Source organism: Crocuta crocuta, unplaced genomic scaffold, assembly GCF_008692635.1.
Source record: "Crocuta crocuta isolate KB4526 unplaced genomic scaffold, BGI_CrCroc_1.0 scaffold93, whole genome shotgun sequence".
Classification (NCBI taxonomy): Eukaryota; Metazoa; Chordata; class Mammalia; order Carnivora; family Hyaenidae; genus Crocuta; species Crocuta crocuta.
In genome coordinates, this window is record NW_027529641.1 from 8,812,564 (window position 1) to 8,834,514 (window position 21,951).

At 38.0% G+C, this 21,951-nt stretch overlaps 1 protein-coding gene across 1 annotated transcript in view; it reads right to left on the reverse strand.

The window, feature by feature from the left end:
• Positions 1–7,164: 7,164 nt before the first annotated feature.
• TRPM1 (transient receptor potential cation channel subfamily M member 1) overlaps positions 7,165–21,951 on the reverse strand; it is a 101,678-nt gene continuing 86,891 nt past the window's right edge. The window contains 1 exon segment of the mRNA XM_077762354.1: positions 7,165–8,431. Coding sequence (XP_077618480.1) covers positions 7,165–8,431 — 1,267 coding nt within the window.

Below are 21,951 nucleotides of genomic sequence, written 5' to 3' on the forward strand. Positions count from 1 at the left end.
CCTTTGTGCTAAAACAAAACAACCATTCAGTTCACCAAGAAAACAAAGTCCCTACTTTCATGGCATTAGGAATAGAAAGATATGTATATATATTCATATATATACATATATATGAATAAATAATATCTGATGGTAATAAGAGGCATGAGGAAAAATAAAACATGGGAAGAGGATGAGAGTTCTAGTTTATAATGGGGGTGAGGTGTGGTCATGGATAAGATGACACTTGAGCAGAGAGAGACCAAAGAAGTGAAGGAGTAAGCCAAGTGGAAATCAGGAGGAAGAGCTGGGGGACAGAGAGGATAGCAGTGCAAATGTCCTGAGGTAAAAGCATGTCTGGTGTGTGTTTGAGGCTAGTGCAGCTGATACAGCCCTACTCCACTCGGAGAGGAAGTTAGAAAGAACAGGCCAGATCTCATAGGGCCTGAAAGCTGAGAAAAGCTTTTGCAATATTTTAAGCTAAGAGTGACATGATTCTGGCTGACATTTTAAAAATAATCACTCCCAGGGGTGCCTGGGTGGCTCAGTCAGTTAAGCGGCCGACTTCAGCTCAGGTCATGATTTCACGGTTCATCAGTTCGAGCCCCGCTTCGAGTTCTATGCTGACAGCTAGCTCAGAGCCTGGAGCCTGTTTCAGATTCTGTGTCTCCCTCTGTCTCTGACCTTCCCCTGCTCACGCTCTCTCTCTCTCTCTCTCTCTCTCTCTCTCTCTCTCTCTCTCTCTCAGAAATAAATTTAAAAAACATTAAAAATTTTTTAAAAATAATCACTCCCATTGCTGCAGGGGCACAGCATGGTAGAAACTGAAAAGACTAGTTGGGAGCTACTAGAATAGTCCAGATAAAAGAAGGTGATGGTGGTAGCAGTGAAGAAGGGAAGACATGCTTATGCATAATGTCTACAAAACTCTGCCCATTGCCTGGGTATGTGGGCCTTTAAGATAACTATTTAGTAGCTTAAAAGATCTGTTTCTTGGGGGGAGATTCTGGGGGAAATGATAGCTGCAGCATTATTGCTTGATCTCCACATAAAAAAAGACAAAGCAACTCTAAAACAAAAACAGAACCAATGAATGACACCTATAAACAATCTAAGTGAAACAGGATTCCCATGATCTCCAGTATACAGGTAAGTGAGAGTAAAGCAATAGCAGTCACAAGATCTTTGTGGTATCAGCAAAGGGAATCAGTGAGGTCTCTGGAGAATTCCAAAATAGCTTAAAGGTATTCATTCACTGGAAGGCCCATCCCATCAAGTCGAGAATGGTAGCTGAAGTAAGAAGGGGTGTTTGTTCTCTCCAACATCATGCGAGTGCAGGGGGCTCATGGTAAGGTCTGAAGAGATTGGAACAATATAGCTGTAGGAACTCTTGAAACTGACTTACTGGTACTTCCTTAGGAAAGGGGCCCACATTGAGGACAGACTGCTGGGCGTGGAAACAAAACTGAACCAGATAGAGACCAAGGGAAGAGAAGGTCCAGAAAAAAATGGAGGACCAGAAAGTCTCCAAAAGTAAGCTGACTTTAAAAATTTTAAGACCACACTGTGAAAATAGAAAAGATACTCTGTGAAGTGAGAAAAGCTATCCTGGAAATCACCTCCTTCAAAAAGTTCAAGAAAACCCATTTCACATGAAAATAAGGAACAGGAATGGGGGTGGGGGAGAGGGGAAGGGGGGTGATGGGCATGGAGAGGGCACTTGTTGGGATGAGCACTGGGTGTTATACCAACTTGACAGTAAACTATTTAAGAAAATAAATAAGTAAATAAAATCACATGAATCCCTCAAAAAAAAAAGAAAGAAAATAAACAGGAAAGTAAGGAAAGTCAAATTCTATAGAAGACTACTGTAGTGAAAAAGAGAATAAGAACAGAATAGCACTTCTATCGACAATAAAAGCACACCAGAAAGACATACCCACAGAGCAGATCAAACCTAACACCCACCACTTAAAAGACACTAAAAAAGTGATATGAGACATTAATGAACTATATAAATTGGAGTTAGAAACAATCAAAATGAAATGAACAAACTCAGAATAGAATTTGAAATAAGAAAAAAATTACTTCAGCTATGAAGACTAAACTAAAAGACACCCAAAAGTTAGTAAATACATTTGATTATGCTTTAAGAGAAGTGGAAGATGAAATGGAGAAAGATTTTATTTTTCAAGTGTTTATTTTGAGACAGAGAGAGAGAGAGAGAGAGAGAGAAAGAGATAGCATGTGCATATGAGCAGCAGAGGGGGCAGAGAGAGAGAAAGAGAGAGACAGAGAAAACCCCAAGCAGGCTCTGCACTGTCAGCACAAAGCCCCAGGTGGTGGCCCTATCTCACGAACTGTGAGATCATGACCTGAGCCAAAATCAAGAGTTGGATGCTTAACCAATGGAGTCACCCAGGCGCCCCAGGAGAAAGATTTTAAAAATTAATGAAGATGGAATTTAAAAAGATCAGAGATAAAGTGACAAACATTGAAGATAAGCAAAGGAGTTCCAGCAGACAGGTAATTGGAGTCCCTGGGGGAAAAAAGGAGGCAGGGATAAGGAAAGAGAACAAATACTATAAACTAGACTTCAAGAAAACCTCCGTGAAATAAAAAAAATATATATATTGAAAATATATTTGAAACTATGCATTGAGAGAACACACTGCACCTGAGAAAATTGACTTAGAATTATCAACACTAAGACATGTTCTTGTAAAACTAGTGGACTTTAAAGAAAAAATAATGCAAATTTCTTTTGGCAAATTTCTAGACAAAAAGAGCAAGTGACTTTTAGATGATAGAGAATTAGGTTATCCTCAGACTTTTTGGCAACAGTGCTTTATTCCAGAAGAAAATAGAGCAACATATTTAATATGCTCAAGGAAAGAAAATGTGAGAATATGATAATTACAAGGGATTGAAGCACATGAATATGTTAAAATCCATGAGGTAATGATGCTGTTATGCACACACACATATATATACACATATTTCAATCTACTGCTCACCATTAGAGGATGATAGGGAACCAATTTAATATCCTAAAAACTGGCAAATAAATGGAAAAAATCAATCATTGTCCTTGCTGTATGATATGGACCATACTACCATGAAACCAAATAGCAGGTAAAAGGAATCATTTGTTCATGAAGTATTCTAACTAATCAAAGAAAATGAAATCATAGGGTAGATTATCATGATTTTCAACCTGCTATGAATTAAGGGATCTAGGCAGTATCAACAGCCACAGACATCCCCAAAAGAGAGACAAATAGACATATGTACCTCATGAGGAAGGAAGCAATACCACCCAAATAGTCTTGCTAAAAGAATTGAACCTGAGCCTGAGTAAGCTTCTAATTTCTGCCAACTTGCAGAAGCAGTGAAACATATCAAACTGCACATGAATATTCAACAAGTAAAATTCAGATTGTGGGAAACTTTGCAAGACAAATGGCCTATGTTCTTCAACAGGTAGATTGTAAGGTAGATTGTAAGGAAGAGAAAGGGATGGGGAGATTTGGCAAGTGAAAAAAAAAAAGAGAGAGCAAAACTCAACTATATCGCTAAAGGACATTCAGGTGATGAAGCTATAGTGAAAGGCAAGTGTGGTGATTTTAAAACATGCCTACAAAATTTTAAATACTCCTTCTGTATGGGAGTCCTCCCTTTGAATCTGGACTGGCCTTAGTGACTCACCTATAAGCAAGAGAATACAATGGAAGTGACTCTGCATTACTTCTGAGGCTAGGTTATAAAAATGACATTTCCTCCTTGCTCATGGGGACACTCAATTTTTGAGCCCTGATCTACTATGTAAAAAATGTGATTTCTATTAGGCTACCAGGCTGTGAGGAAGCTCAGGCTAAATGGAGAAGCCATGCATAGGTCTTCTGGTAGATAGTTCAAGCTGAGCTTCAGATCCCAGCTGACAAACAGGATCCACTCCCAGACACATGAGGGAAGATGCTTCTAGGTGATGTCAGCCTTGAGAACTTGAATCATCTCTGGGCACTGAGTCTTCCCAGCTCAAACACCGTGAAATAGAAACAGTGAAATGCTGTAGCCCACTTGTACTGGCTTGCAGGAGCCAATTGTTAGCTCCTTTTCCCCACTCCACATTCAGTGATGTCACATGGGTAGCTTGAAATTAGTCATGGTAGGAGTATTTTCCCCACAGAAGTGACCAAATACTAAAAATCGGAGCATTCATCTGTGCTTTATCTGAATTCCTGACCTGCAGCATCAATGTGGATAATAAAACAGGTGTTTTAAGCCATCTAGTTTCAGTCTTTTTTTTTTTCTTTTACAAGGAAGTGACTACTATAAATAGAGTGGTCACTTTTGTGGGGAAGAAGGTGGTTGAGGTCAGAACTTCTGAAGCTTTTGGAGCAGTTGGAAATTCTATTACTATGGGTGGTGATTATAAAGATGTTCATCTTAAAATAATTAAGTCATATATTTGTTTTGTGTGATTTTCTGTATCTATTATTTTATAATAAAAATTTCTATAAAATAGTCCTTTTTATGTTGGAGATAGTGGAGTGATGACTTCATTTGTTTTTATTTCCAATATATATTCAGCAAAATGCATTTTTCTAAGTTTTTGAAACATTTTATTTTTTAGTGTAAGCTCTATGTTCAACATGGGACTTGAATTCCTGATCCTGGGATCAAGAGTCACATCCTCTATTGACTGAGCCAGCCAGACAACCCCAAGATGCATTTTTGATATGGAATAACTCTAAAACAATGTTAAGAGTTAAATTTTAAAATTTTGAAACTAAATTGTGTAAACTTATAGGAGCCTCATGGTAATGCAAGATATATTCAGAAAATAAACAATTGTACAGTCTCAAAAGAGAGAGCCACTTATAATGAGTTCAATTCTTAATTCCTCTTGATCAAATTAAAAAATGAGCTTACTTTAAGCTTCTACAAATATCATATTATAACATTTATGAGTGTACCAGAATTTATAGGATTTAAAAATAAAGCCTTCTTAGTACATTTCTTACTGTGTTTTACATAGAGCAGAAATACACTTGTAATGTATTTACTAAGACGGTTTTATATTAAACCCTTTGAACGTACATATGTTCCTATTTTAATTGCCTTAGATATTGCTAAATTTGAACAGACTAGAAATTAGTTCTTAACATTCAGTTCACCATATTTAGCAAAATTAGAATGACCGGGTAATAATAATATAATAAACAGGCTGGCACCTTGCCCTACATAAAGGGCCTTCAATATTTGAGCTGTACTGAGTTTGTAGACTATGTAAATAGCAATATGGTATGATTTCAGGTGTTTGAGAAAGGTTCCTGTCACAGGTTCTGAAATTTCACCATTAGAATTTACTTCCTTGGGTCTGTAAGACAAATATTTAATGACAAATATCAGTCCCTTTCAACCAACACCTCTATGGGAGTAGGGTGTCATCTATGAGATTTATGGGACTGAACTTGGCCCCATGCCTGAGGCAAGGTAGGAGAGACCTCAGAAAAGGCGGAAGTGGGGGTTTCTAATGAATGGAGAGGTGGAGAATTCCAAAAATAAGCTTTGCCTTCTTCAGACCTACTCTACTTAGCTGTCATAGGTTCTCCAGCTTACTCTGAGAAGACATTTTTTTCTAGAATGTGGCAAAGGGCTGAAAGTTTCTTGGGACACACACACACACACACACACACACACACACACAAATAAAGTTTAGGAATGAGGTATATTGTAATGGGTTAAGCATTGGGTCAAGTAACACATGTAGCAGGATCGATTAAATAGTCTTAATGTGGCTCTATTTAATTGTTATCATTTCTTTATTTCAAAGCCCTATCATCCATGCAATGGTACACTAGTACTTTTTTGATAAATTCAGCCTAGTTCAGGGATTCTGATCTGATTATTACAATTTCAGTTTCATTTAGGTGTTAATTATCTCTGATCCTTACCTTTGCATAACTAGTGAATCTCTCTCTCTCTTCCTTTCCTGATTTATGACCATGTGACAGTCTGAGTCTTATATGAGAATGGACGTAGTGGTAATTTTGTGATTGTCCCCATTTCTGTCTGACTCACCTTCCCCATGAGGCACTTCACTAAAGTAACAGTAGGCATAGAACTCCAGGTATGAGGCTGGCCTGCTCCAAAAACTCCCTGACACCTCCCAAGAGATCTGCTACAAGATGGTGAGGGCCCAGCATCCAACTCTAACTTCTGTGAATATTGGTGGCCTCTGTACTAGCCAGAGAATATTCCTTTCTGTTTCTCTCTGCCTCTGTTGAATCAAGAGTAGTGGTGATAGGGTAGACTTGAGGGTTTCTAGGGAGTGGCTCCTGACCTAACCACGGGGAGCCCAGCAGTGTGGTGGGTCTTTGAACTTACAAGTTGAAGCACATCACCTTATATTCTCAGCCCTGAATGGTCTCCTTGGTTCTCAACAATTCCCACCTTGATAATGTATTTTTCAGATGTTAGACACAGCTTTGCACAAACTGTTGAATAGACAGAGGTACAGGTTATTTGTGTTTGCTCTTAAGGACTCTATGACAACAGGAAAATGCATGTTGGATACTTTATTTTCATATATTAACAAAACTCTTGGTCACCCTGAACTATTACAATGTGATCTTTGATATAGTTGTGTACTTTTTGCACTGTGTTACTGTAAAACATAAAACATTAAAACAGAATACAAAAACCCATAAAAATATGATGCTAATGCCTCCTTTCCACTTCTTGAACCTCACAACTTTTTTCTTCTCCCTCACTCCCACTCATTTTTTTATGTTTGTTTTTTCTCTTTGTTTTCATTTCTCTTTCTTACATAACTGCTTACTGCTTTAGTAACCTATTGGTGGCACACAAAGGCATTTCTTAGACAACTTGGTGGCCCTCAGAAACAAAAGAGATTGAAGAATCTTTTACTGATTAAGCAATTTATCTCAACTGGAATATTGTCACTTTCCTCTGATGCTACATCAAATAAAAACAACATAAGTTTACTAACGTATGCTAGCCAAATATTACTTTACATTTAGTGCCTTAAATTTTAAATCTTAAGTCCAAACTGCCAAACATTTTTAATTAAAACATTTTCAGGAATTGATGATGTTTAGATGACCAAGGTGGTATTCATCAGTGGTTTTGATTTAAAAATCAAAGAAACAGAACGTGTTAGCATTGAGTTTCTGTGGAAATTTTCTCTTGCTTGGCCTTCTGTTCTTCCGTTTTAATTCCAGACACAACCACTAAGTTACTTACACTGCTGGCGTGTCCAGATCTGTCTAGTGTGCCCTGAACAGCTTTAGCTTTCCTGGGATGGCCGTGTAAACTTTTTGACCTTAAAGATGGGAATCCCATAGTTTGGTCTGGTTTCACAGACAGTAAATTTTCCTTTTCAGTTCTGTCAGTTACAGTTAGAGATAAACGAGAGATTTGAGGGACTATTTCAGAAACACAGTTTTCATCTTCAGTGTCTATAAATTGCTCTTTATGCTCAGCTTGCATTGCAGCTTCTGACACAATGTAAGGGATGTCTGTACTCCGAGAACGTGTGATCTTTTGAACTTGATATTTCCATTCTGTCGTCCAGTGTTGAACTGTAGAGGGGCCTGTTGGGTCCATGATTGAACTGTATTCTGTACTCCTGTTGTTAACCCCGCTGACTAGTTTTCGTCCACGGGAATATACAAAGCTTCTGGACTTCATTGTTTTACAAGCACTGAACGTTTCATCAGGGTGATAGCGGGTCAATTTTGCTTCTTCTAGGGGACAGGAAATTGTGCCCTCTATCTGTGTTGTCTCCACTGTTAGCTGACGGTTTTGAAAATCTGATTTGTTCTGTCCATGCATAACATCCGTTTGATTTACATTTGGGGAAATAGTTTCTTCATTTTTAGAGTTGGCCTGCCTTCCATCGTCTTCAGCTGAGATCCCAATATCTGGACCTAATTTCAGCTCTGAAGAGTTCTTTTCGTTGTCTAATGCAAGTTGACTGCAGTCAGGTGTTGCTGGCAGGCTTGTGTTGGATAAAAGGTGAGGGCTCCCCTGACGCTCTGGTACCAGATGCATTTTCGACTCCTTGTCTTCCTTCATTCGGAAGGAACAGGCTTTCTTCCTGAATCCTGTCCCTGGTGGCATGGAAAAATCCTCATACAGCAACTCCTCTCCGTTAAAATGGTATCTATACATGCTGTAGCCATCGGCACTATTGATACTGCTTTGTCTTAGAAGATAAGTTGCATCACATTCAGAAGAAGCTCGGGACCGTGTCTGGATTAGGTCAGATTTGTCAATTCCTGCAAGATTTTCGAGAGCATTCACCATTCTGTTCGACAGTTCCTCCAGTTGAGAGAGTCGAAGGTCAACAGTCTGTAGGGAAGTTTTCATAAAATTTTCTCTTTCGTTGATTTCTTCCAATCTGATTGACATATTTTCAACTCTGGTGAACACAAAGGGATAGGTTTATTAAGCTTAGACTAACTAAAAATTAAAAAGAAAAATACAATGTAATTAGTGTTATATGATTTTACAGTCTTTTGTGAATTATGGGTCTTATTGGGCATATTTTCAAACTTCATAGTACCTCATGCTTCAAACTACTAAAAATGACTGTGAGAGCATCACATAGTAATAGAAATACAGTTAACACATAGTGTGTATATACTATTAATCATTCATGGCTCTAAGTGTCTTACATGTTCATTAATAAGTACTTCTGAAGTGCTATTCTAGGCTGGTTTAATCCTCACAATAGTCTGAGATAGGCACTATTATCAGCATCCCCATTTTACAAATGAGGAAATCAAGTCATAATGTAAATAATTTGCCCAAGGTGAGCCATGGAGCTGCGTAGATTTGAATGCACCCAGTGTATCTCTAGCATCTGCTCCAGCTTTGGTCTCTTAGCTGGCACACCACATTGCCTCCAAGATTAAAAGAAGATGCTAGCACTTAGGTTTTTGAGGTTTAATTATAACTCTCAGCAATTGATGGTTATGTTGATAAAATTAATTAAAATCCTCATTTGAAGTTCAGGGGATTCAGAAGATGAACTGTTAGTAATTAGGTACAGATTATCAGATGGTTTACTCAAGGGACAAGAGGTCATTTAATTATCTGAAGAATACCACTGCCTTTAAATTGCTCATTATATTTAATAATTAGTGTTTCCTTAATGGGTTTGAAAAAAAAAAAAGACCGTGGTAGATTACAAATACCTGCTGCTAGATTTTTAACTCATAGATCAGGCAACAACTTATGAAACCGTAATGTTGTCTGAACTAAAACCTGCTGGTATAGACTATGTTTTATATTTCAAGAATATGTACATTATGGGCACAGCTGGGTGACTCAGTTGGCTAAGCATCTGACTCTTGATTTCATCTCAGGTCATGATCTCACAGTTTGTGAGTTCAAGCTCCACATCGGGCTCTGTGCTGACAGCTTGGAGCATGCTTGAGATTTTCTCTCCCTCTCTCTCTGCCCCTCCCCACTTGTGTAGTTGTGCTCTCTCGCTCTCTCTCTCTCGCTCTCTCAAAACAAATAAAAACTTAAACCAGTATGGATATTTTCAACTGTTCATGAGATTAACTCTAAGGGCAGCGGGTCATCCACAAGACCTAGCACTGCCTTCTAAAAGTTGAATTTGCCCCCCCAGGACACGGTGAGGGTGGGCAGTAGGGATCGTGGCTCCTAGTTGGAAGCCTCTAGGCCCTCTGAACCAGCAATATGGTGATCTGTTCCAGCAAGTTCATCCCTGAGTGGAGACCAACACTTCAGTCTGATTCTGTCACGTTTTGGTTTTTCCCCCTCCCTCTGATCTTTTCTTAGAAATGCATAGGCAGTCTCTAGGGTCACGGAGTTTGCACTGAGTCTGTTTCTCGCAGGACCTTGCTGCCTTCTGTACATATCCTTATAAACCCTCTCGCCTGGTCTCCTTACTTTCCTCTTACCCACTTGCTGAGCGCCTGCTGTTCTCTGCACTGAGTTTCTGCTCTCTGACTATACCTCCTGTGCTTTCCTCTCTCCCTGCTACCTCTGCAGTTACCCTCCCCTACATTTTTCTAGCACTTCTTTTGTTAACGCTGTGCTTCTGTTGGCCACTGTGACAGCTGTGCTCTGATGTGTGGGAGGGTCCTTGGCTTCTATTCTTAACCTCTTTTTGTGGGGGGAAAAGACTATTTATATGTCCCCTAGGAAACCACATCATTTGAGCAGGAAGGGTCTGGCTTCCTGGAAATTTGCCACTAGGAAGACCAAATTCACCGTGTATGAGAAGTCCTGACTCTTGTACCATAGACACGACAGGTTCTACGGGTTCTTGCTCCTCTTGCATTTTGGGGACTGACAGAACTTTCACTATTAATTTACATTACTTCCAGTAAGACTCGGTTGTCTCTGTTAAAGGTAATGTCTCCTTGCTTGCTTCAAATCTGTTACCATTGAATCCTTTTTGTTGAAATCCACCATCTCCTCTGTAAAGTCAGCCTTGAGATCCTTTAACAAATACTACACTAAGAGATAATGCAGCTGCGCAAACCTTGAAAAATAAACACACTGGTAACATACAGATATGTATCTTTCCTCTCACATCTTTTATAATTCTCTGCCTGTGTTTTGCCTGTGTTACCTAATTCAGATAAGAGCATTGCCATCCGCTCATACGTAACAGGGAAACTTGCTGTTTGCAATGTCATGGATGGACCTAGAAGGTATTATGCTAAATGAAGTAAGTCTGACAGAGAAGGACAAATACCATATGATTTCACTTACATGTAGAATCTAAAAACAAAACACGTGAACAAATAATAATACAGAAACAGACCCCTACATACAGAGGACAAACTGGTGTTACCAGAGGGGAGGAGGAGGGAGGATGTGCAAAACTGGCGAAGGAGAGTAGGAGGTAAAGAATGAATGAATCAAGGAGATGAAAGGTACTGCATAGGAATATACTCAGTGGTATTATGTTAGTGCTGTGTTAAGGACAGATGGTAGCTACACTGTGGTGAGCTACAGAGTTGTCAAATCACCAGGGTGCACCGAACATTGTGTGTCAACTACACGTCAATAAAAAAACATGAAAGAGACCTCTGATTATTTAGTCTCCCTCACAGTAACTCCGCCCTGCTTCTCTAACCCAGTGCCCCCTGCAATGATTCAGTTACCAAGCTCTGCAGCTGGACTCCCCTGCAGGTATCTCTAACTCTCCTGGCATTCCTACTGCCACCACTTAGTTCAAACTGTGGAAGAAACAATGTTTCACAATGTGGCTCAGATTAAGGAAAAATGATCAGATGCTTATTTCAAGCCTGTAAACAACTGCAGCGGTTTGGAGACAATAGTTTAAACAGCTCTCCCACATCAAGGGGTGGCCATACCAAATCAAGGGGTGCTGTCTTGAGATTTTATAGCATGTCTGAAAGGAGAAAGAAAGAAATGAGTTTAGGTTCACTTGTATCTGAAATGATTAACAAAAAGGGTGGATAATAAACTATCTCCTGTGTTAGCCGTACTTTGTGACTTCCCACAGTCACTTAGATTTTCCCAGACCTTGGCATCCCTATAAGGAATGATTTCCATTTCAAATGGCGAAAGACCGGCCAGCTAGAAAACACTTTGACAAAAGTCTCATATCTGTTGACATGCTGAGTGGCAGGAAAACAAACCAGAGAAGTCTGTCTTTTCTGACAGAGCTCATAGCAAGATATGAACTTTCTCTCTCTCTCAAGTTTTGATTCTGCTTTTATTTCAGCACAGAGTGAAATATTTTTTTAATAGTTTATTGTCAAATTGGTTTCCATATAACACCCAGTGCTCATCCCCACAAGTGCCCTCCTCCATGCCCATCATCCCCATTCCTCTCCCCCCACCCCATCTGCCCTCAGTTTGTTCTGGCATTCAAGAGTCAGAGTGAAATATTTCTTAGCACAGCACAGAATACAAAGTTATTCTGAGGCTAAGTGATTTCCTCTTTTTTTTTTAAGTTTATTTATTTATTTTGAGAGAGACAGAGACCGTGCAAGTGGGGGAGGGGCAGAGGGGGAGCGAGCAAGCAAGTGAGAGCGAGAGAGTGAGAGTGGGAGGGACCGAGTGAGGGAGAGCGAGAGTGAGAGCGAGAGCGAGGCTCCCAAGCAGGCTTGGTACTGCCAGCGCAGAGTCCCATGTGCAGCTCCAACTTGCAAAACCCAAAGATCGTGACCTGAGACCAAACCAAATCAACTGAGCCACCCAGGCACCCATGATTTGCTCTTAAAGACATATTTCTTGCCTGCCATATTTCTAATTTCATATTTAAAAATATTTTTCTTTTAAAAATTTTCAGATAGTAAACTATTTTTTTCTTTTGGTACTCAACAATTTTTTTCTTTTGGTGTTCAGTTGTGTGAATCACCCGTTATGTGACTTTGGGATGTAAAATGTGTTTTGATACATTTACATATGACAACATGATTGCCACTGTAGTGTTAGTCAACACCTTTCTCATGTCACATAATACACACTGTGTGTGTATTTTTTTTGTTTGCAATGCGTACATTTATATAACAGTATTGTTGACTATAACCACTATGTGGTACATTAGATCTCAAGAATTTATTTATCTACTAGTTGGAAGTTTGTACCCTTATTCAACATGTCCTCAATTCCTGCGGTAGCCCCTGGCAGCTACTATTCTACTTTCTGTTCTTGCAAGTTTGGCTTTTTCAGATGCCACATACATGAGATCATACAGCATTTCTCTATCTCTGTCTGACTTATTGCATGTAAATATAATGCCCTCAAGGTCCATTCATGTTGTCACAAATGTCAGGGTTTCCTTTCGCATGGCTAAATAATATTCTATTGTGTGTGTAAACCATGTCTTCTTTGTCCATTCATCTGTTGGGGGATACTTGGGTTTCCATATCTTGGATATTTCAAATAATGCTGCAATGAACACAGAAGTGCATGTATCTCTTGCATCCTCTGTTTTCATTTCCTTTGAATATATACCCAGGAATAGAATTCCTGGGTCATCTGGTAGTTCTATTTTAAAATTTTTGAGGAGCTTCCATATTGTTTTTCATAGTGGCTGTACCAATAAGTTTTCATTTCTTTAGGATAAATACCTAGGAGTGGAATTGTTGGTTCATACAGTGAGTGTATGTTTAACTTTATAAGACGCTGCCAAACCATTGTTCAGAGTGGCTGCACCATTTTATAGTCCCAGGAGCAGTGTAAGAGAGCTCCAGAAGCTCAGTGTCTTTGCTAGCACTTGGTGTTGTCAGTTGGGGAGAGGGGCAGAGAGAGAGAGAGAGAGAGAGAATCTTAAATAGGCTTCACTCTCTGTTCAGAGCCCAACTCAGGGCTTGATCCCATGACCCTGGGATCATGACCTGAGCCAAAATCAGGAGTCATATGCTCAAACCGACTGAACCACCCAGGCACTACTCCTCAACATAACCCCTCATTTAATTTGCATTTCACTAATAGATAATAATATTGAGCATCTTTTTATGCAGTTATCCGCCAAACTTAAGTCCTCTCTGCTATATCTATTCTCATTTTTTGCCCATTTTAATAATTGGGTCACTTTCTCCCATATTATTGAGTTGAAGTTGCAGAAGTTTAAGACTTCTCAGTATGTTGTTCAATAGCAGTGGTAGAGTGGACATCCTTTGCTCTCAATTTTAAGGAGAAATCATTCAGTCTTCCAACATGTCAGCTGTGGTTTTTGTTGTTGTTGTTTTGGTAAATGCCATTTATTAGATTGAGGAAGTTCCCCTCTGTTCTTAGTTTGCTGAGAGGTTTTCCTTTTTTAAAATTTTATTTTATTCCTTTTTTCTTTCTTTTTTAAAAAAATTGTGAATGGATGTTGAATTTTGTGGAAATGTTTTTTTCTTCACCAGTTGATATTATCATATGTTTTCTTTAAACTGTGAGTAGAGTAGATTATATGGATTTTCAAATGTTGAACAGCTTATCATTCCTAGGACAAACTTTATTTGCTTGTGACTAGACTCAACTTGCTAATATTTGTTGTGAAGTTTTGTTTCTATAATCATAAGGGCTATTGACCTATAGTTTTCTTTTTTGGTTCTGCATTGATTTTTGTATCAGGGTTGTGCTGCAGAAATAAGTTGGGAAATGTCTGTATCATTTACTATAGATTTTATAGTGGTTGTTTTAGGGACTACAAAGTAGAAAGTAACATTTTACAGTCTACTTAGCATCAATATTTTACCACTTCATTGGACTGTAAAACCATTACCACAATGTAGGTCCATTTTCTGTCTACCTCTTTATGCTTTGGTTGTCTTAGATATTACACAGACATATATTGAAAAACCCAACATTCCTTCATTCCAGATGTTCCAAGTTTACTTCTGGTATATGTTCTTCTGTATGAGGTTTTTAAAGATTATTATTTTATTTTTTTATTAAAAATGTTTTAATGTTTATTTATTTTTGTGAGAGACAAAGTATGGTTGGGGGAAGGGCAGAGAGAGAGAGAGGCAGACACAGAATCTGAAACAAGTTCCAGGCTCCAAGCTGTCAGCACAGAGCCCAATGCAGGGCTTGAACTCATGAACCGTGAGATCCTGACCTAGGCTGAAGTTGGACACTTAACTGACTGAGCCACCAGGCACCCCTCTGAAGAGTTTCTTGCAGTAATTTTTTTAGAGCCCACCTGCTAACAATGAATTCTCTAAGAACATCTTAGAGATGTTCATATTCATTCCTGAAGAATTTTTGTTTGATATAGAATTTGGGAGTTGACCATTATTTTTGTCAGCTTTAAAAACATGATACTTTCTCCTGGCCTTCTTGGTTTCTTGTGAGAAATCTGCTGTTATTTAAATAGCTGTTCCCCTATAAGCAATGTGTCATTTTTCTCTGATTGCTGTAAAAAAAATTTTTTTGTCTTTTGTTTTCAGTAGTTTCTAACATGTATCTGGGTGTGGATTTCTTTAAGTTATTCTTGTTTGGTGTTTGCTAAATTTCTTTAATCTGTAGATTTATGTCTTTCACCCAATTTGGGAATTTTTTCAGTTAATATTTCTTTAAATATTGCTTTCTGCATTACATTTTTTCTCTTATGCAGGTTCTGATGTCACAGTGTTACACATTCTGTTATTGTCCCACAGGTCCATGGGGTTCATTATTTTCCCCTCTATTTTATTTTCTCACTGTTGCTCAAATTAGGTAATTTCTACCAGTATATATCTTCAAGTTTACAGATTCCTTCCTGTGTATCTCTGTTATGCTATTGAGGCTATCCAGTGAAATTTTAATTTCACTGATCATATTTTTCAGTTCTTTTTTTCAAATTTTAATGTTTATTTATTTTTGAGAGAGAGAGAGAGAGACAGAGCATGAACAGGGGAAGGGCAGAGAGAGAGAGAGTGGAAGACACAGAATCTGAGATGCAGGCTGCAGGCTCTCAGCTGTCAGCACAGAGCCCGATGCTGGGCTCGATTTGTGAACCATGAGAACATGACCTGAGCCAAAATCAGAGGCTTAACTGACTGTGCCACCCAGGTGCCCCAGTTCTAAACTTTTCATTGGTTCTTCTTTATATTTTCTAAGACTTTCTATTTTTTTAGTTTCAACTTACTTTTGCAATTTTGTTTGAGTGTTTTTATAATAGTTGGTTTAAAGTATGTCAAATGTCCCTTGGCCTTGACATTTATTGATTTTTTTCCCCTTATATTCCTTCATACTCTAAATTATTTTAGATGATACTGTGAACATTTTTAAAATTTTAATATTTTTTGAGGGGTGGGAGAAGCAGTGAGAATTGAGAGACAGACGATCTGAAGACGGCTCTGCACTAATAGTAGAGAGCAGATGTGGGGCTGGAACTCATGAAGGGTGAGATCATGACGAGAGCACAAGTCGGTCACTTAACGGACTGAGCCACCCAGGCGCCCCCAGTGGACATGTTGAATACTACATTATGCGGCAGAGCTGTTTAAATCCCATGCAGTGTTCATATTTTTCTTTTAGTAAATGACGGACCTTGTTAGGCTTAAGCTACAAGTTCCGACGTGATTTTTTGTGGGCTGTGATTCCAATTTCAGTTCAATTTGCAAAGATTTTTCAGTGCTTTTGGAATCTATACTGTGTGTGTGCAGCCCAGTGATCAGTTTGGGACCTTTGTAGTGGTCTATTCATTACTCAATGTCTTTGAGATCTTTCTTCTTCTTTTTTTTAAAATTATTTTTTCTTAAATGGTTTATTGTCAAGTTGGTTTCCATATAACACCCAGTGCTCGTCCCAACAAATGCCTTCCTCCGTGCCCATCACCCTCCTTNCACTTTTGCTGCATCCTGTAAGTTTTGGTTATGTTGTGTGTTCATTTTTATTCACTTTGAAGTATATTCTTTCTTTTTAAAACATTTTTAAATTGTGATAAAATAAATATAATGTAAATTTTACCATCTTAATCATTTTTAGGGCTGTAGTTTGGTGGCATTTAGTACACTCACACTGTTGTGCATCCTCAGAATACTTTCTAATTTCTCTTGTAATTTCTTCTCTGACTTACTGGTCATTTAAGAATGTATTGCTTAATTTTCACATATTTCACATATTTCTGACTTTCCTTTCGTTATTAATTTATCATTTTACTTCATTGTGGTCAGAGAACATACTTTGTATAATTTCAATTTTTAAAAAATTTGTTGAGATTTGTTATTTGGCCTAACATATGGTCTATCCTGCATAATGTTCCGTATGCTCTTGAGAGGAAAGTGTATCTTCTTGTTGTTGAGTGAAGTGCTCTGTTAGAGGAAAGTGTATCTTCTTGTTGTTGAGTGAAGTGCTCTGTTAGGTTGAGTTGGCATATAGTATTATTCATGTCTTTTATTTTTTGATATCTTCTGTCTAGTTGTCCTATTGTTAACGTAAGTGAGATATTAGAGTCATAACTATTTTTGTGGAACTACCTACTTCTCCCTTCAATTCTGTAAGTTTTTGCTTCATATATTATGAGGCTCTATTACATGCATAAATGTTTGTAATTATGATAGATGGACCATTTTATCATAATTTAATGTCCTTTTTCTCTAATGACAATTTTTTAAATTAGATTTTTAAAAATGTTTTATTTATTTCTGAGAGAGAGAGAGAGAGGCAGCATGAGCAGGGGAGGGTCAGGGAGAGAGGGAGACACAGAATCTGAAGCAGGCTCCAGGCCAATGAGCTAGCTGACAGCACAGAGCCAGATGTGGGGCTCGAAACCACAAACCATGAGTTCATGACCTGAGCTGAAGTTGGATGCTTAACCGGCTGAGCCACCTAGGTGCCCTTCTAATGACAATTTTTAAAAAATGTTTGTTTAGGGGCGTCAGTCGGTTAAGCATCTGACTTCGGTTCAGGTCATGATCTTATGGTTCGTGGGTTCGAGCCTTGCATCAGGTTCTGTGCTGGCAGCTCAGATTCTGTGTCTCCCTCTCTCTCTGCCTCTCCCCCACTCATGTTCTGTCTCTCTCTGTCTCAAATAAACTATAAAAAATTTTTTAAAAATGTTTGTTTATTTATTTTGAGAGAGAGTGTAAGTAGGGGAAGAGCAGACAGAGAAAGAAAGAGAGAATCCCAAGAAGACTCCATGCTGTCAGCACAAAGCCTGGCCTGGGACTTGATTCCACAACACTGAGATCCTGACCTGAGCCAAAATCAAGAGTCAGACGCTTATTGGCTGAGCCACCTACACATGCCTCTAACAACAATTTTTGTCCTAAAATATATTTTCTCTGATATTAGTATAGCCACCACAATTTTCTTTTGATTATTGTTCATGTGGAGTATCTTTTCCCATCTTTTTACTTCTAAACTCTTAGTGTCTTTAATCTGAAGTGAATCTCTGAACAGAGAATGCAGTTAGATCATGTTTTAGAATATACAGTCTGATGGTCTTTGTGTTTTAATTGGAGAGTTTAATCTATTTATATTTAATATGGTTACTGATAAGGAAGAATTTACCTCTACATTTGACTATTTGTTTTCTACATGTCTTCTTTTTGTTGTTGTTCCTCAATTCCTTCATTACTACCTTTGTATTAAATAGACATGTTCTAGTGTACCATTTTAATTCCCTTGTCATTTCTTTTATTACATATTTTTCAGTTATTTTCTAGTGGTTGTCCTAGACATTATAATGAACATCTTAATTTATGACAATCTAATTCAGATGAAGATCAATTTAATTTCAATATTCTATAAAAATTTCCTTTTTCAAAGTTCATTCCTTCCTCCTCTACTTTATGCTGTTGTGACAGATTTACGTCTATATATGTTGTGTGCCCATCAACACAGACTTGTAATTATTGCTTTATGCAGTTATCTTTTAAATTATATAGAAAACAAAAGTAGTTACAAACAAAAATACATTTATAATTCCTTTTATACTTATAAATGTACTTACCTTTACTGGTACCATTTATTTCTTCATGTAGATTTTAGTTACCGTCTGGTGTCCTTTCATTTCTGCCAAAGGACTTCTTTAGTATTTCTCTCAGCACAGGTCTATTAGTAACAAATTCTTTCAGTTTTTGCTCTCTGGGAGTATATTAATTTCTCCATTTTTTGAAAGACTGTTTTGTTGGATGCAGTATTCTTGGTTGATAGTCTTTTTCTTTCAGCACTTTTGCATCTGTCATCCCACTGCCCACTGGCTCCCTGATTTCTGACGAGAGGTCCACCTTTTACTTTATTGAGCATGCTTTGTGCATGATGAGTTGTTTCTCTCTTGATGATTTCAGGATTGTTTTCCTTTGGCTTATGAAATTTGACTTTGATTTGAATAAATGTAGTTGTTTTTGAGCTTATTTTACTTGGAATTCATTGAACTTCATGGAGGTGTAGATTCATATTTTTCATTAAATTTGGGACGTTTTTGACCTTTATTTCTTCAGATATTTTCTGCCACTTTCCTTTTTGTCTCCTGCGACTCTCATTGTGTGTATGCTGTTATGCTGATGGCCTTCCACAGATTTCTGAGATTGTTCATTCTTATATATTTCTGTTCCTTGAAATAGGTAGTCTCAATTGACTTATCTTCAAGTTGGCTGATTCTTTCTTCTGCCTGCTCAAATCTGATTTTGAGTACAATTTTCATTTCAGTTATTGTACTTTATAAGTCCAGAATTTCTGTTTGGTTCTTCTTCTTCTTAAATATAATTTCTATCACTTTATTCATATTCTGCATGTGGTGAGACATCATTCTCATACTTTCCTGTAGATCTTTAGTAATGTTTTTCTTCAGCTCTTTGAATATGTTTACAATAACTGATTTAAAGTCTTTGTTAGAAAATCCAACATCTGGGATTCCTTAAGTTCAGTTTCTCTGATTGCCTTTTCCCTAGGTGTGGACCATACTTTCTTGTTTTGTTGCATGTCTATTTAAAACTGGGAATTTTGAGTAATATAGTGTAGCAGCTTTGGAATTCAGATTCTCTCTCCTCCCCAGAGTTTGTTATTGTTGCTTCATATTGTAGTAGTTGTTGCTTATTTAATGATTTTTCTGAAATGATTCTGCAAAACTTATATTCTTTGTTGCATGTGGCCACTGAAATCCTCTCCTGTTAGCTCAGTGGTCAGCTAATGATTGAACAGAAATTTCCTTAGATTCTGGAATAAAAAGATATCCCAGTCTTTGTCCCAGCACATAGATGTGCTCTATGCATGTACAACTTCAACACCCAGACAGAGTTTACGTTTTTCTCTTAGCCTTAACTTTTTGTTTGCACAGAGCCTTTAGATCAGCTAGAATTGGAATCTTTCTGCCTTCTCAGGTATTTTCTGAGCATGTGCATAGCCCTATACATATACGTGGTCTTCTAGATTCCCAGGAATACCTCAGAGCTTTTGAAAGCCCTATGGACATCTCATTTCCCAGTCTTTTCTCTGGAAATTTTTGGTTAGGCTCATTTGCCTCAGCTCTGTTACTTATCACCTTGGGGACTAAAATATTTGTCTGTAAATATTTTTGACAAATGCTCTCTCCCTATCCCCATCTCTGGCTAGCAGTTTTAGCCCTGAGGTAGTTCCAAGTCAGGTAAAATTAAGAGAGGTCTTTTGAGCCAGTCTTTCAGGAAGCCAACAAACAGGTCAAAACAGATAATTACAATTCTTTGTGGATGAGGTCCTTTATGCTTCCACTGGTACCAGGAATTCAAGCTGTTATTTTCATGGCTGCCTCTGAACTGAGGAGTGGGGGATGGGACTGGGTAACTTGAAATGCCACAAATCTCACTTACAAAAAGATTCAGTCGTGTTTCTTGAATAAGCACTCCACAGATTGTTGCAAGCCATTGGTTCATTTCCCTCTTTCTAAAAAGGTTGATTCTGAATGCGTTGCCAGTTTTGTTGTTTTATGGAGAGACGGATTCCCACAGTTCCTTACGCTATCATTTTTTTGTGAACTTTGTCTCCCTCAATACTTTTGGTGTGCTAATAAGGAGTAGAACCACACACACACACACAGACACACAGACACACACACAGAGTTTGGAAGTGAGCTCTAAAGTTCATTAGCAACTTCATGGGGTTACTTGCCCAAGTTCCCCCATCTCCACAATCTCCTTGATATTTCCAGGACCCTGGAGCTCCCCCTTTCCAACCTCCAATCAGAAATCTGGGGCTTAATTAATCCACTCTACCCTGCACTTCCACAACTATGCCTACTTCCAGGGTCAAGTAGCACGAGGCTAGAGAGTAAAATGCAACAATTGGCCCCATCTTCTTGGTTCTTGATGCTATAGGTAGGGATTTCCCTGGACTACTGGATCTCCTACAACTGACTCAGGGGAATAATAGGAAGGGAAAGAAGGCACTCTTGGAATAAGCAGGATGAGGTCTCAGAATAATTTCCTCTAATATTAAAAGATACACAACTTCATTTTATACCCCACACCGATAGAGCAAAAAGTGTTATTTGCTGGGAATAACCTCTTTGCCTCCAATGTCTTCTCCCTCCAATCCAAAACAATAAAACAATAACACAGTACACAATCATGTCACTTCTTGCTTAAAAATGGTACTAGCTTCTCATAACATTTAAAAGCCAAATTTTATTGCAATGTTATGTACCAAGGAGTGTGTTAAAAGGAAACCTTATAATCTCCATTGGTAATGTTTCTATAATATAAACAGTTGGCACTTTCTCAGTATTATGTAAAGAGCCATGTAAATGTGGCTGCAGGTTTTCCCTTCTAATTCAACAGCAAACCTTAACCTCCTCCTAAAAGATTTCTGTAACTTATATATATTCGAAGTTTTTCAGAATCTGGTCCCTATCCTCCCTTTCTGCCTCTTCTTCATCCTCAAACTTACTTCACAAACATTCTAGCATCATCAAAATGGAAAAATAAAATCTCCTAGAACTTGACAACTCCAAATTCCAGGGCATGTGATAACCTCAGTTTGAGAAAATTTGTTCTAGAAACTTTCTACCTCTGATGTTTGTAGAACCAGATGAATGAAAGCTGCCTTGGTGATGACAGGGACCCCAGCCATTGTATATACCAATATGTTGCTATTCTGGATTTGAGTATTATTTAATTAGAATAATATGGCTTCATTGTTTATTATTTTTCAAAATAATAATGTCAATATTATATGTCAATATTTTTTTCTAGTATTTCAAATCATTGAGTCAAATCACTTATGAGTGTTATTCTAGGTGTGATTTGTATTTGGCTCAAAGGAACTATTTCTTTGGATGGTTAAATACTTTTGTGATACAAATACACTTTCTTAGACTGAAATATTAATTTATCAGCTCTATTTATATCCATTTTCACCAGTTTGAATTCATGGCTTCTGTAATTATTTCTGTGTTTGGATTTACTTATAGATCACTTAAGTGGCTTCACTACGTTTTTATTTCACACATTGTGGTAGCATTTACTTCACAGCAAAAGTTCTTCCATTTAGGACACTTGAAAAGAGCACTGAGGCCATTCTTCTTATATA